Source organism: Capra hircus, chromosome 5 (assembly GCF_001704415.2).
Source record: "Capra hircus breed San Clemente chromosome 5, ASM170441v1, whole genome shotgun sequence".
Taxonomy (NCBI): domain Eukaryota; kingdom Metazoa; phylum Chordata; class Mammalia; order Artiodactyla; family Bovidae; genus Capra; species Capra hircus.
Window position 1 is genome coordinate 64862772 of NC_030812.1, and position 15282 is coordinate 64878053.

At 37.8% G+C, this 15282-nt stretch overlaps 1 protein-coding gene across 4 annotated transcripts in view; it reads right to left on the reverse strand.

Moving 5' to 3' along the window:
• IGF1 (insulin like growth factor 1) overlaps positions 212 to 15282 on the reverse strand; it is an 80190-nt gene continuing 65119 nt past the window's right edge. For 3 of the 4 annotated variants that reach the window (XM_005680537.3, XM_005680539.3, XM_005680538.3), the window contains exon 4: positions 212 to 6707. In XM_005680537.3, the coding sequence (XP_005680594.1) occupies positions 6648 to 6707 (60 nt within the window). In that variant the 3' untranslated portion in view covers positions 212 to 6647. The remainder of the gene's footprint in view (positions 6708 to 15282) is intronic. The other variant, NM_001285697.1, reaches the window with a different exon arrangement.

Consider the following 15282-nt stretch of genomic DNA (forward strand, 5'->3'; position numbering starts at 1 on the left):
ATACAATTTATACATCTCTTATATAGTTTGTACAAGTTCTTTGAAATATTTATTTTTAAAAATAACCTGTAAATTTTGTAAGATCTCTCCATTCTGGTGTATGATTAGTTTTATTTTCTTGGTAAGTTTTCATGTTTTATTTGCTGCAATGATCTTAATAAAAATGCTACATTACAATATAATTATTAAGGAATGACACATTACACCAACATTGTCCAAAAGAACTAATTAATCAAACATGATTAATTTTAATGTAATTACTAAAGAAAGATATATCATTTTATTATGACGCTCTAGCCATACATTTTCAAAATATGCTTATTAAACAGTAAATGTCAGATAATGATTCAGTTAGTTACATTTTTAGAAGTCATTAGGATTGATATTCCTCTGCCATAAATGAATTGAATAATAATTTCAAATACAGAGTTATTTTAATAAAAAATATGTTTTGAATTAAGACAGATATAATGAATGACCAATCATTATTTTCTGGTTTCAGAGTAGCAGGGAAGATTAATTCAGTGTCTCTAAGTTTACTTATCACACTTGGCCTATAAATGTGATAAAAACAAATGAAGCAAAACACATGAAGTAATCCCAGGTTTCAACTTCATTAGCTCTTTCAGCAAAAAGAGGTCTGACATAGTACTTGGGGCCTTTGTATAAACTGAATACAAGCTGCATGATGTTTGAAAGTTTTTGATATTTGAATAGACATTTTAATAATACACAGACACAGATAAGAGATGTGAGTAGGTGGCTTGAGGTTTCAGAGTCCCTCCTGCAGTGTGTTTAGCAGCAGGTACAAGATAAATATCCAAAAAAATCAGATTAAGGGATTAACAGTAGTGATTTTGCTATGGGTAAGTGAGTGGGGCCAGTGGGTGGTTTGGAAGGGATTTTTGAGTTCTTCTTTCATTTCTCCTACTTTTACATCAGTGCATTTAGGCCTGGGCAATTAAAAAAAAAAGCATATCCTAAGGAGAGTGAAGGCCATTTGAAGGCGACAGGTGAGATTTAGCAGGGGTTAAACAGGAAAAACTATATCTTAATTTACATTTCAATTGGGCAGTGACATTCAAACTTTTGTGTTCTCTTTTTAAGTGGTTTTTTCTTGAAAGACCTTATCAATGACAGTTGAAGAATGGGGAGAAACGGGGACCATGTTTAAGATCAATGTGGCTTCATAAATTAAGAAAACAGGTGAAATGTATGTTTTAAAAGAGGTCCCTTTCATTTCAGGGTTTCAGTTTGGTCAGCCCTCTACAAAATTTTGAGACAGATACTAAATGAATAAGGACTAAGAGGAAAAAAAGAGTTTCAAAACTTCCCTGGGCCTCTGTCTCATCTATGAGAGGTTCTCTACAAAAAGTATTGCTCCAGATAGGATTTGATTGTTTAAATTTGTATCTTTATCCTGTACCACACGCACTTAAAGCTCAGACAGTCATCTCATCTCCTTTTTTTTAAATAGAAATCACACAAAAAAGATATCTATGTATCAATTTCTAATACCTAACAGAAAAGTCTTTTAAAATATTAACATAGCAATAAGCGAATATGTACTATAGGATTAAACACTAGCATCAAAAACAAACAAACAAACCCAAAACAAAGAACCAACAAAATTTTCTCTTGTTTTTTGCCCCTTTCAGATTTTGGACTTTATGAGCATTGCAGGAGAGGGGCATGAAGAATCACACTTATTTTATTTTAAAATTTTAAAATAAATGATGCCATAATGATGCATAAATCAGATGATTCTTTTGAAAACATCAATGGGAAAGCCCAGGTGATTTGAAGGGAAATGCTCTTTCTAATGAAGAGAGCCAAATAGGATCTGTCTCTAATAAATTAGTACAATCTTTTAAGATTAAAAATAGCAAACACATTTTTAAATAGTCTGATTATAGCTTCAACAAGTCAAACATACATTTCTATCTAGCCTATAGCTTTAAAGAGTTAGTCTATGTGGGTTTAACTTATCATCCCTTATTCCAATATAAAAAAAGAAGAAAAAAACAAGTCATATTTGAACATTAAGATATTCATAAAGACTGTATAAAGTAAAAAACAAAAACAAAAAAATCTTCACAGATTGTTAGCCATCTCTTTCAACGATTTCTCATAAATTTTTCTCTGTCCTTATCAGTAGATAACCCCCATCTCAGAAGGAAATACTTTCCAACACTTCCCAATGAGATCAGTGATTGCTTTTATGAGAGCTACTGCTCTTTGAGATGTTTAGGTGAAGGGAGAATATCTTCTATTAAACCAGTTGACGCCAAAGAACTACTCAAGGGGGATGTGGCAGAAGCTATTTTTAGCAGGTGAATCTATGTCTTTTTCTCTTTGTTTTTATTTTCTCCACTTGCTGAGTATGTTTTAGAGCAAAGCACATACACACACACACACACACACACACACACACAAAGCAACGAGTAACTCAATCATCTTTTAAATTCTGCCATTTGCCTATAAGGTCTTTTTTTTTTTTCTTTTTTCTTTCCCTTTTATACTCCATGCTCCTGAATTAAAGTGTTCAGATTGGATAATATATTGCTAATTTTGTTGAGTTTGAGAGCCAACAAAACAATGGAGCCTTCTAACTTAAAACAATTTTCATCTTCTGCCTTTGCACCCCCAAACTCACAATTTGGTGAACAGTACACTACTTGCAAGTGATAAAAAGTCGAAAGGTGGTGGTGACTAGACCTAATGCTATTTTCTTATGCCATCTAGCTATAGAATTGTTGTTTTCATACTTTAAAAAAATATGTCTATGCTTTCTTTTTTTTCTTTTTTTCTTTTTTTTTAGTCAAGTACTTTCTTAAAGAAACATTAGCACCACATTGGCATAGCCGGCCAAACAATAAATGGGAAAGCAAAATGTGCTACATCTTCCATTTTAAAGCATTCTCCCAAGTGCATAAACTAGTAACAGAAACCCTGAAGCCACAGTGCATGAGATGGTTTCATCTACACAAACATTGACATTCCAAGGAGGGGAAGGATTCTCAAGGGATACCAGGCTTTTTTTTTTTCCTCTCAAAGATTTTTCAAGGAAGTGATTTCTTCTCAATATTCCACTGGACTCTTAGGATGAGTGTCTGTGTGTGTGTGTGTGTGTGTGTGTGTGTGTGTGTGTGTGTGTGTGTGTAGGGTGAGTATTGGGAGAGTTTTTCCTTATCTCTAGAAGAGTGGATTCTGATGGAAAGATGCTTTCACTTTTTTAGTGGGTCTTCCTCATTTTAAAATGTTCTAATAATACAATTATACTATTTGAGGAACTGGGAATGGACATTTGACCTAGGTATTCAGTGTTGTCAATTAAACTGGAAACCAATCCATAAATTGAAAGCTCACTCTTACACGTATTTATAGTTCTTTTGTAAATATCTTGATATTGCCTCATCTTAAAATTCTAAGGTAAAGCTTATGAATTGAGTTGTAAGATATTATGTGCTTCCTTCTGTCAATACTGGGTCATTCTGCTGTACTATACAGTGATTAGCTGGCTTTTGGAGTTGACAGCAATTTGACTTCTAGTTTTAAACAATTTGAAAATAAGATAGTGGGTTAGCATAATTAACTAATTTTTAATTAGCTGATTTATGATACAGTTGAATAGGACTATGTGTTAGAAAAAAATAAGAAAAGTAATACGGCTTTCTATATTTAAGCTTTCCTCACTGGGATATTTTTGTTTATGAATAGAATTATTAGTGAATCAAACAAGTCATAGACACTCTTAAGAATCAATATATTCACCTATGTCTGGAAACATTAAGTCTGTAGAAGGTTTCATGTAACATGTTATTGGTAGTCAGTAATTTTAAAAGGTATACACTAGGAATAAGAAATAAAAATCAGAAGTGCCATTTTGGGAAAATGGATCCATTATCTCAATCCACAGAACCCATATGTCTAGAAAACAGATGAAGAGCAAAACCACCTACGGTTTCTTTTACATTGTCCACAGTGATCAGAACATAGCTCAGCATGATGGAGGTGCTGAATTCAAATAACACTATGGACTGAGGTTAAAATACCAGTTGGCTGAAAGGGACATCCATTAAAGAGGCCTCTTTTTGCATAAGTTTGGAGATATAAGAAATCTGTTGTTCTCTGGCCTCTGAACCTTGAGGTGAGCCAGTGGGATGGAAACTAAGGAGGCTATTTTTGTTTTGCATGTACACTCTCCAAGAATAAAAGGATATAATTTACATGAAATAATCAAGTCTGGTTGCTTTTTACCAAAAAATTCTAAGGCAGATAAAAAGATATGAATGATGAATGATTTGTTGTTTCGATGAGAAAACCTTGATATATAGACAGGAAATATTTTTCTAGGTCAGCGTGGACTCGTTCTTATCATTGGGTTTTCTTGATACCAATTTTTAATTGAATGGATAAGATACATCCACAGAGGACTAAAAGCCACTCTTCTAAGCAGACATGAGTTATGAGCTAGAAAATTTCTATCTGTGAAAGAAACTTTTGTCTCTCAATTTGCAACTCTAGTTAAGCATATTTTTGTCAAAAAATTTAAAAATATATGTTTATGGATTTACTTCCAAGGATAAAAACAAAATACATTCAGGAAAGTAAATTTGTGACTTTTTATTAGTTATTATTTCAGCATTTGAAATCTTGGTCTTAAAGAGAGGAAATAACTGTGGCTTTCAAAATGAATATTCTCATTTATGATATTAAAATAAGTATTATTAGATTGGGTTTCCCAGGTGGCTCTGTGGTAAAGAATCTGCCTGCCAAGCAGAAGATGTGGGTTCAATCCCTGGGCTGGGAAGATCCCTTGGAGGAGGTAGTGGCAACCCACTCCAGTATTCTTGCCTGGGAAATCCCATGGACAGAGAAGCTTGGTGGACTATGGTCCATGGGGTCGCAAAAGTGTAGGACTGATTGAGTGACTAAACAACAACAAATTATTCGATTATTAGTAAATGCCTGGAAGAGTCAGTATGTGCTAACAAAAGGAGTAACCATCCTTTCACTTGTAGAAACCTTTTTTCCTCCTTCTTTCCTTTCTCTGTTTTCACTTTATAAATCTAAATGCAGAATTCAAAATCAAATTGTAGATTCAAATGTTTCTAAGTTATTTTGAATAGTGTTTTAAAAGAGATTGAACTGTTAGCTTTTAACAGATAGTTAGTTGGATGGCCTCACTGACAAGAACTGGCATGTCGAGGGCATTCAGCTTATCAATTTTGTAGCTATACTGTGAATGGGTTGTTTATAGAATTCTTTGCATCCTAGCAACTCAAGGGCTCTGATCTTGATGCCCTCATAACAACTCAGGATAAAAATCTGGAGCTTTATCTTTTTAATCCTCATACCACCCCTGTGAGGTAGGTAGATTACATATTGCCCCCATTTTGCAGATGAGGAAACTGAGGCACAGAGAGGTGAAGTGACTTGCCCAAGGTCACACAGTGGTGAGTCCGTGGCAGAGTCGTCAGATGTTTGTTTCTTCAGCGAGAATAAGAAACCAGGATTATTAAATTCCTAGCCTTCTGCTTTTTCTACTCCTCTCTGGACTCGCCAATCAAATTTGTTATCAGAGGACTTTGTGTCTTATTTTTCTTGGAAGGCATAATTGGGGAGCTTTTCTTTCCCAAATGTTTGAGTTTTGAGTACCCTTCCCCTCTGTGTCACCTTTGGCTCCAGGCTTCCTCTTTAGTTTTGCTTTCACCTTTTACTGCTTTGGCCAGACTCTTTCATATAACAAACTACAAAATAGCACCATTGTACTAAAAAACAGAGTTTTACATACTGTTTGATATATCCTGTATTATTGATATGCTAAATTTACATAGTGCTCTATATGGAAGAAATAAAAAGAGAGAAGTACTGATCAGGTCACACACTAACTCATCTCTTGAAGGAACCATTCAGAGTTTGAGACTTTCTATGCTTAAAACATACACCTAAAATGATTGGCCTCAAAGTTGTAACTACATGCATCTTTTAGCAAGATGTAGAAGAAATAAAGCTTTGTGTCTAAAATAAATGCATCCAACTTATATTTGGTACACATGCCACAGATGGAATCTTGTGGGTTAAAAACTGGTGTGCTACTTAACTGCTTGCTGCTGCTGTTTAGGAGGCCAAATTCAGCAAATATAAAGGTGATGGAGAAGGGAGCGGGATAGAGGAACAAGATTATCAGACACTGTAAAACAAATAGCCTGTGTTGCGTAGAAAGAAGTGCAAATAAAAAAATTTATAAACCACTTAGACAAGCCTGCTGAATGAATGTCACTAGCAGCCAAGATTCAGAGATAAATTTAGTGCAACTGGATCTATACAACACCCATGCATTTGTGGCTCTTGAGAGGCAGGGACTAAGATCTATATATATATTTTCTCTATAGAACATTATTGATAAAGGATCAACAGCAATCTACCAACTCCAGGGTCATTTTTGCAAGGTGCAAAGCTTTGAACAATCACTCCTAAAGACAATGTTGGAATGTTTACTTATTTCATTGGGGGAAATGCCCATCTTTTGAAATGTTATCAAACTTATTTTTGGTAGGTCTTCTGGTGTTGAACAGGTAACTCGTGCAGAGCGAAGGATCCTGCCGGTGGCATGTCATTCTTCACTCTTTAGGAAGGTCTTCCTACATTCTGTAGTTCTTGTTTCCTGCACTCCCTCTACTTGTGTTCTTCAAATGTACTTCCTAAAAATAAGGGAGAAAAATGACATTAATTTGATGAATGTTTATGTGTCCAACCTATCTATTTCTAACACTGGATCTCAACCTTCATACCTTATGTCTCACCAGTCAGTTTAATAGACAACTTGGGCCAGGGTTTTCTGAGAAAGACATAAACAAGTGGATGGCCTTGGGTTTTTAATTTAGACAAACCTCACTAAAGCTACTAATATTTACCCTTGATGGCACGGGGACCACAAATTGCTTTGTAATCATACAAAAATATGTGTTTATTCATCTGCCACTATCACAGGTTCCTTGATAGGAAGGGAATCCTTTAAAATCCAGTCTTCTGGCTTGGAACATCTTTTTCTAGTGAGAAAAACAATCACATCCTGGGATCATCCTCCATTGTTTTATTGCTTTTGGTTCTGTTTTAGTTTCTGTAAAAAGGAGATTAACTTTTCATTTTTTTCTTTTTCTCCTCTGGAGAGAGGCAGAGGTTTTGAAGTAGAAGATTGGGAAGCTTTGTAGCTGATTTGGAATCTACAAAATCACAGACATTCCGAGCTGTGCTCAAATCCTGGTTCTTCTATTTTCTAGCTATGTGAACTTGTGTAAGTGAAAATCTCCTGTGTCTCAATTTCCTCCATAAACTGGGATAATAATGGTTTCTACCTTTTAGGACTAAGGATTAAAAAATTAGAACATAAAATCACTTGTAACAGGCCTGGAACACCATGAACACTACATAAGTATTATCGTTATTTGCTATTATTATTATTATTCAATCTTTATTGGAAAGGAACTATTCTTGGATTAAACATTCTGGGTTCCTTGTTTTGGTGCTACCATTCACCTGTCAACAACCAATTCTGTTATCCAAGGAATACTGAGTTTTGCTTAGAATAGAAACCCATGATAATAGGGACATGTCTCTGCTCACTGTTACACCAAATCTACAGCAGTGCCCAAAACATTTCAGGTGCTCAATAAGTACCTGTTGAATGAATATAATGAACCCTCTGATAATGTGCAGGATCAAGTCATTATACTTCTTCCATAATTATTAATTTACCCTTGAACATACTTAAATAGCAACATTTATTTAGACAAATAAGCTGTAAAATAAAATCCAGAAGGAAATGACATTTACATGCATAAACATCAGGTGCTGCTTCTCTTGATTTTCCTTCTAGTCAGGAGGCCCTTAGAGAAGGATGTAATGGATAATTATTGGTGCAGAATGAGGTTTAAGGATTCCTTTTTCCCAGGAACATTTTCCATCCAGACCAAAACCAAGGGTTCTCATCAGAAGCACTGGAATCTCCAAATCCTTCCTTCTGGCTAAGGAAATGATCACTCTCCCAATCATTGTAAGACATTTAAAGATCATTGTGAGGGACTTTGGAGATCACTCAGACCTGAGAACTGGAGAGGGTGAGAAAGTGGGGCAGAGTCAACTACTAATCACTGGAAATGATACCTATTGACTCAGACCCATAGGGATTTGATCATTTTTCTTACACATATTTTCAGCTCTACCTGGAACATCAGAGTGATCAACAAGTCCTTTATAAAAGCAAATTAGTACTTTGTACGTTGATGGTGAAAATGTCTTATACCTCCTGAATAGAAGGAGGATGACATCATTGTGTAAAAATGTTTATTAAAATATCTAGCTCAGTGGCCACTGAAAAAAAACTCTTTGTGGGAAGAAAACGGGCATTCATGTAGGAGAGCTTGAGATGCTCTCTGTTTACAATCCTGGCACTTTCCCCTCTAATATCATACAGCTTTTACCAGGTTTACCTCACATGCACTTGTTGCTCTACAAAGCATCTGCTCTTAAGCTACCAGTAAAGTTTTTATTTCTAACCTTACACCTTATTCTGCTTCCTTAAAGGAGTTCTCTGGAAAATGGAAGAAAGACATGCAGCTACAGAGTAGACATACTATTGTCCCAAACTCCTTGAAATATTTCTGTTCAGTTCTCAATAGACCCTGCTGATGGTATATGGCTCATCAAACCCCCATAATCACTATTATTAAGGACACTATTGCTCTATCAAACTAATAACCGAATTAATTAACAGGACTAAAAATACCCTAATTTGGGTTTTAACCTCTTTTTTGTTTACAAGGTATGACAGCTTAGAAAAAGGATTTTAAAGAATCTGAATAAAGCCCATTCTAAGGAAATATTCCAGAATGAAACGGTCACAAGTAAAAAGAAAGCACATGAGGTATTTAATCTCCAGTCTTCTTCTCAAGCCAAATTAATCACAGGTTTCCAGATGAAAAAGTTCAGGTATCTTCTATACCTCTCTCTTCACATTCATGATTGCTGTAGCAAAAAGGATTGAGGTTAGTTTGGCCAACCATATAGATCTTATCCCTTTCCCCGATTCAGAGATTCTTTCTTTTCTCTCAAAGCAGAAGTGTAAGGTGTGAAGTCTGAGTGGAGGGATCTTCTGGACTGTTTCTTCGGGGTCTGTCTCGGCATCACAGCAAAGTCCTGGGCAGAAGCTCACTTGATAAAGCTGACACCGCTCCAAGTAGCATGGTCCCCATGCACACAGGCGTATGATGGAGGCCATTCAGAACCAGCTGGGATGTCGTCTGGTCTGCATTTGGCTCTCTCCCCAGGCTCTCACATGTGACTTCTTTGTTGCAGACAATGACAGTGACAAAACAAAAGCACTCAGGGATTTAGTCTCAGTTGCATCTGTTGCTTTGCTCATTGTTTTAATTTAATGACGCGGGCCACACTTGACAGTGGGTGGCAAGTGGAGGCATGCTAGAAGCAGCCGTCGGAGCTGGCACCCTCCTTCAGTGCACTTCTTGAAGGGGTTATGAAACTGTCCCACATTCAGCCAAGCAAAAACTTTTCACTTCAACAGCCTGTCCAAGACAAACAAACCAGCTAAAACTGTGTCTAGTATGCAACTAGACAGATTTTTGAAAGAAAAACAGTAGTGAGTAAATACTGTTTCCTATTGACACCAGAGAAGGTAAGATTATTTACAAAAAAAAATAAGTTGGTCCTCAAGCTCACTGGGGTTGGCTGAGGAAACATACCCTCTGAAGGAAGGGTTAACTGACTCATGAGGGAATAGGCTTGATAGGGGTTCATTTGTGATATACATTATTATACAGTAATACAGTGTATGTCATACACAGATATATAGGAAGCTAGAAAATGCCATGAAGGGATCATTCACATTCCCCCATTTTCTCTTGGCGATCCTAGCTCTTAGTTTTCCAATGGAAAACTGTCCACAAACTTTTTAAGCTCCCTGAGAGCTGACGACAATGGCAATAATAGTCATCTTGATTAAAATTTGCATACATTTTACAGTTTATACAGTAATCTCCGTGAATCCTCCCAACAACCTCAGGAGATGACGTTGTTTGCATTGATATCATTCACAATCTAAAGCTCCTGAAGACTTAGTGACTTGCTTGAGGTCACATAGGAACAAACTGATAGACCTAGAACTAAAACCACCTATTATTTTCATAAAAGAATAACAATTCTACCAGTTGAACATGTGTATGTGCTGGTCACTGTCTTATAAGTGCTAATTGTAGACATTTTCTTATTTAATTCTCATAGTTCTCTCAGAGATGGGTACTAGTGTCTTACCCATTTTACCTTCATGAAATATGAATAAAAAACAACGTGCCTGATTTCTTACAGTGAAGATGTAACCGTGTTTGGGATTTGTATTAGTCGCTTCTGATCCTGGAGCTCACCAGACAGATACTCAACCACGGTGCCTACCAAAGAGGTAGACCAGTATCTGGTGTTGCAAAACCCAAGTTTCTTTCCAATAACAGTAACTGATAATGTCATGAGGTGCCCATGATCCCAGATGGTGGCAGATGCTGGTTTAGAGGGTAAGGCAAGACTCTAAACTAGGGAAGTGGGTACCCTCCCTTATCCCAGTATGAGCTGAGTTCCATTTGTATGCTATTAATGGAGGTCTAATAGCACAATATTCATTTAGCAAACGCTAACCCTGTGAATATGATAAGCCCTTATTTTCTCCCCGCCTATCTTTGTGAGACATTGCCTGAGAGGCAGAATCTAAAAGGATGATAATAGCCCCTTTAAATTTTAGGGAGGAAGCAGTGATGTTTTCAATAGACTATGTTTCCATCTCCACCCACTACAAACAAGTTAAGTATTGTATGACATAAACTCTAAGAAAAGCCTGGAACCCTATAAAAAATGCTGGGAAAATACTGCCCATCATGGAATGTTAATAGCCTATTGTACAGCCTAAAGTTCTAACTCAGCATTGACTTTCTCCTAAAAAGGGCAAAATAGGAAAAAAAAAAAAAAAAAAGGCAATGGATGATTGAAGAGATGGCCCAGATGTCAACTTGTTGAAAGGGATGTGCCCTGGCTATTTTGCTGGCTTAGCCTGGAGAAATGTGAAATATTGGATGATGATTTAAATGTCTCAATATCAACTTTGATATCGCATTATTTTGGGGGATTACAAGTCCAAATTCCAGGAGAGCGAGGTCAGTCTTTCATCTCTGGGAGCCAAGTAGAGTGAGTGTCATGGGGTCAACTCAGTGCTCTGGGATGTGACTTATAAAACCGAAGGACAAGAGATGTATGCTCTTGGTAGAGTAACTGCCTCTTCAGCAAAGAGATAGGTGTAATAGTCTGGGCACAGTGTTGGTCTGCCCAGCCCCCTTTCTATTTATGTTTTTCTGGAAATGACCTCACTCTATCTTTTATGTGGTTAGAGTGGGAAAAGACATTTTTTCCAACATGATCATCTCCTCTGACCATGCATGGTAGATGGGCCCCACAGCCCCCTCCCATAGCTCAAGAGTGTAGTGGGGACATCAGGGCAGACCTAATTTCGGGGAAACCCAAGACTTCTTTATTGGCCATCTTTGGCTCAAGGACTCCTCAGCGGCTTTGCTGACTTTTCTTTAGACGGTACAGCCATCTAGGATGCTTCTCCTCAGTCATCTCTCCTCCTCGCTTGCACTGAGGTCAGACTTGCACTTGCTTTCTGCTGGCTTGCTCAGGCTTCCCTGACCCTCTCCTATTGCTTTTCACATGGGTATTTCCCCTCATCAGACCCTTGCTCCTTTAACCCAGGATCATATATATTTCTCAGAGAACCTGGATTTATATACCTAGCTTGGATCCCAGCTTCCAACACAGAATTGTGTGACCTTTGACAATTGTTACGTTGTCCTCTCCTTCTCAGTCTCCTGTTCTGTAAAATGAAGGGGGGGAGTAAGAGAACCCACCTCATAATGTTGTTATGATTACATGTGATCACTCTTATACATCTGCCTACCGTAGTTGTGTGCAAGAGAGCCAGCTGTTTCAAGGGCCCTTGGTTTAGCTCTCGTTTGTGAATTTGATGGCAACAGCTGTCTGTTCTGGCTTCTGTGCTGTCAGAATCCACTCTGGGTCTGCCTTTGTTAGAGCACTGATGTGTTGTGGAATAAATTAGCTAAGTGTTTGCTTTCCCACTAAAAAGTAAACTCCTTGAGGGCAGGTAGCATGGCCCCTTCACTTCTATGTCCTCCTTGGATGTGTGAGCAAAGTGGTGAACCAGGAAATGCTTGTTAAATTGATTTGCATTTCCTGCAGGAGTGGTGGAATAGAGTTCAGGTTAACAGCAAGCCTTACATGGCTTCCTACTTCTTGCTGAGCACAGAGCCCCTATCCTGTCTTGGAACTTACAGCTGGCAGATTGCAGTACAGTCAATATCAGTGAAGAGATGGAGAAGAGAGAGCACAGTGCATAGTTCACATGCGAGTGAGTGAGTGAGTGAAGTCGCTCAGTCGTGTCTGACTCTTTGCGACTCCATGGACTGTAGCATACCACGCTCCTCCCTCCATGGGGTTTTCCAGGCAGTAGTACTGGAGTGGATTGCCATTTCCTTCTTCAGGGGATCTTCTTGACCCAGGAGTCGAACCCGGGTCTCCAGCATTGTAGACAGACGCTTTACCGTCTGAGCCACCAGGGAAGTTCACATGCTGGAGTCCATCTTGAGTTTGGATTCTGGTCTGACCACTTGTTGGGGCAAGACCTTGGCAAGACATTTAGCCCCCTTAGTCCAGGTTTTCTAATCGTACAGTGGGGGGGGGGTCATAATTATAACATTTACCCTTCAGGCTAATGGTGAAGATTAAGGAGGTGATTTGTGACAGCCTTTACTTCAGGGCATGTGCCTAATTAATAACAGCTATTATTATTGCCTTTTTAGAAATAGTTCCTGTTGGGAGAGCACACCCCATGCTTGAGTACTGCCCTTTCTCTGACTGGGGGGTAATAGCTACTTACCGGGTGCCCAGGGTGCCCTTGACTGATGCACTAGCAGATGCGTACCTCTTGTTTCTAGTGACAGGTCCATCCCTAGGAACCCCCCAGTTTAGGGAATGTGTTTATCCTATAACTATTCACAGAATATCCTGTCTTGGCAATTCCTTACTTTTCAAAGGATACCACCTGACTCTGTTTGAAGTATTTTTGTCCGTGATGTAACAAATCACTACCAAAATGGTTTAAAAGCCTGAAAAAAGAAAAAGGAAAGGGAAAAAAAAGCTGAAGGGTATTTGCCCTTGCTGGCAAGAGTTATTTATGTTGCCTTTAATAGTCCTGAAGGATGTTGTAAAATACTCCAGGGCTGCTTAGGCTGTTGATTTTATGGGCAGCCTGTTTTGTTAGCTGTTTCTGTTACATTTTTAAATTAAAACAACAACAACAACAACAACTACACTTTAAGCACACTATCTTTCCCAGAGGGAGTTGATTTTGGAATTGCTGAAAGGTTCAACCGTTGTGGTATTTAAAAAAGTGAAACACCAGATTCTAGCAATTTCACTGATATGTGCTAAAGATTCAGCATATTTTTACCTAAAAACTGGATTTGATTATTTTTTTCTCTTTAGCCTCCAAAATAGCATTGTTTCATCTGACATAAAACATACGTTGGAGTCCTTAAACTCATGTATGCAGTAATTTATATTCTAATATTCTGGAGAGATGTGAGGCTCAAGGTTGTTACCTTTTGGTATCATTTCAATGCAATAGTGATGAGTTCAGAGATTAGTCGGAAAGGGTGTTACCCTCTTTCACTCATGCTTTGTGTGTGTGACAAATCTGGGCAGAACATTCAAATACTGTGTTCTGAATTTTCCTCCTCTGAATTGAGAGAAATTTTGCAAGTTTGGAAGGCTTTTCTGAACTTTTAGGATGAACAAAATAACACTACGACGAGTTAAAGTGATTTGCATCTGTTGGAGGTTGACGTGAGTCTTCAGCATATAAAAGTAAACATGTATGGTGCCAGCCAGTGCTTTTCCAAGACAGAAAATGGTGCAAGAACAATTCATGTGTTTATACAGTTTAAAAAAGATCAGAATTGTGCCCAAAGTAGTTTTACTTCCATCCTAGTGTTCTTGGAAGAAGGAAACAAGTATCATTATTGACAGAGACAAACCAGAGCACCCAACAGTGGCCTTGGTCCATCAATACTGACAAAATAATCCTATGTATTTTGATCCCTTTTATATTTTTCATTTTTCTCTAGTCCTCCAATGCCTCATGAATGATTCAAGTTTGCCACACTCAGACTGTGACATAAATATTACATATTCTCAAGTCTACAATAGGATTCCTTATCTAACCCTCAACCTGCCATGGTCTTACTCCTAATCATTTAGAATTTTTGTCTTGCCATAATTGTCATCTACAGCTGTGAAAATACCACATCATATTTTCATGGATGGCAGAGCTGGCTGGTCTTTGATTACATGACCTCTTGGAGCTGGCCAGACAGAAAGCTCCATGTGAATGTTTATATATTTTACAGAGTATTTTGTAAGAAATTCTGGCATGTGAATCCCACTGTGTACGCGCACACACACATACACACACACACACACAAGTAAAGAGAAAATAATCTTCTTTCTCCCAAAACTATTTGCTGTAGTTAACTACAGATTGTAAGTTACCACCAAGGATATTTGGAATTAAAGTTGGATGGACCTTTAGCATTCTTATTTCTATCAAACCTCCACTTTTTCAAGACTTAGTTTTCTGTCCAAATAGATCTTAAAACTATAATCTAATCAGTGAATAAAATAGATGGGAATGTTTGGAAATGTTTTCTAGCTCTTATTACTGATGGAGCAGTAGCCCACTGAGCTATGATTGAGTTCCTAGTGTGGTGAGAAGTTTCTTTGCTGATCTCTATTAGTACCAGACATGAGCTCAGAGGCCCATTGTCCCACATCTCTCATAACTTCCTTGCTGTTCTCAATTTCCATTTCTCTCTACTTGAGTTTAAATGTAAGTCTATATTTCTAAACCATCTCTTTTGGTTGCAGGATAAAAACAAGGTAGCCCTAAGGGTATTAAAGTATTAGTCGCTCAGTTGTGTCTAACTCTTTGTGACCTCATGGACTGTAGCCCACCAGCTCCTCTGTCCATGGAATTCTCCAGGCAAGAATACTGGAGTGGGTTGTCATGCCCTCCTCCAGGGGATCTTCCTGACCCAGATATTGAACCCAGGTCTCCCGTATTGCAGGCAGATTCTTTACCATCTG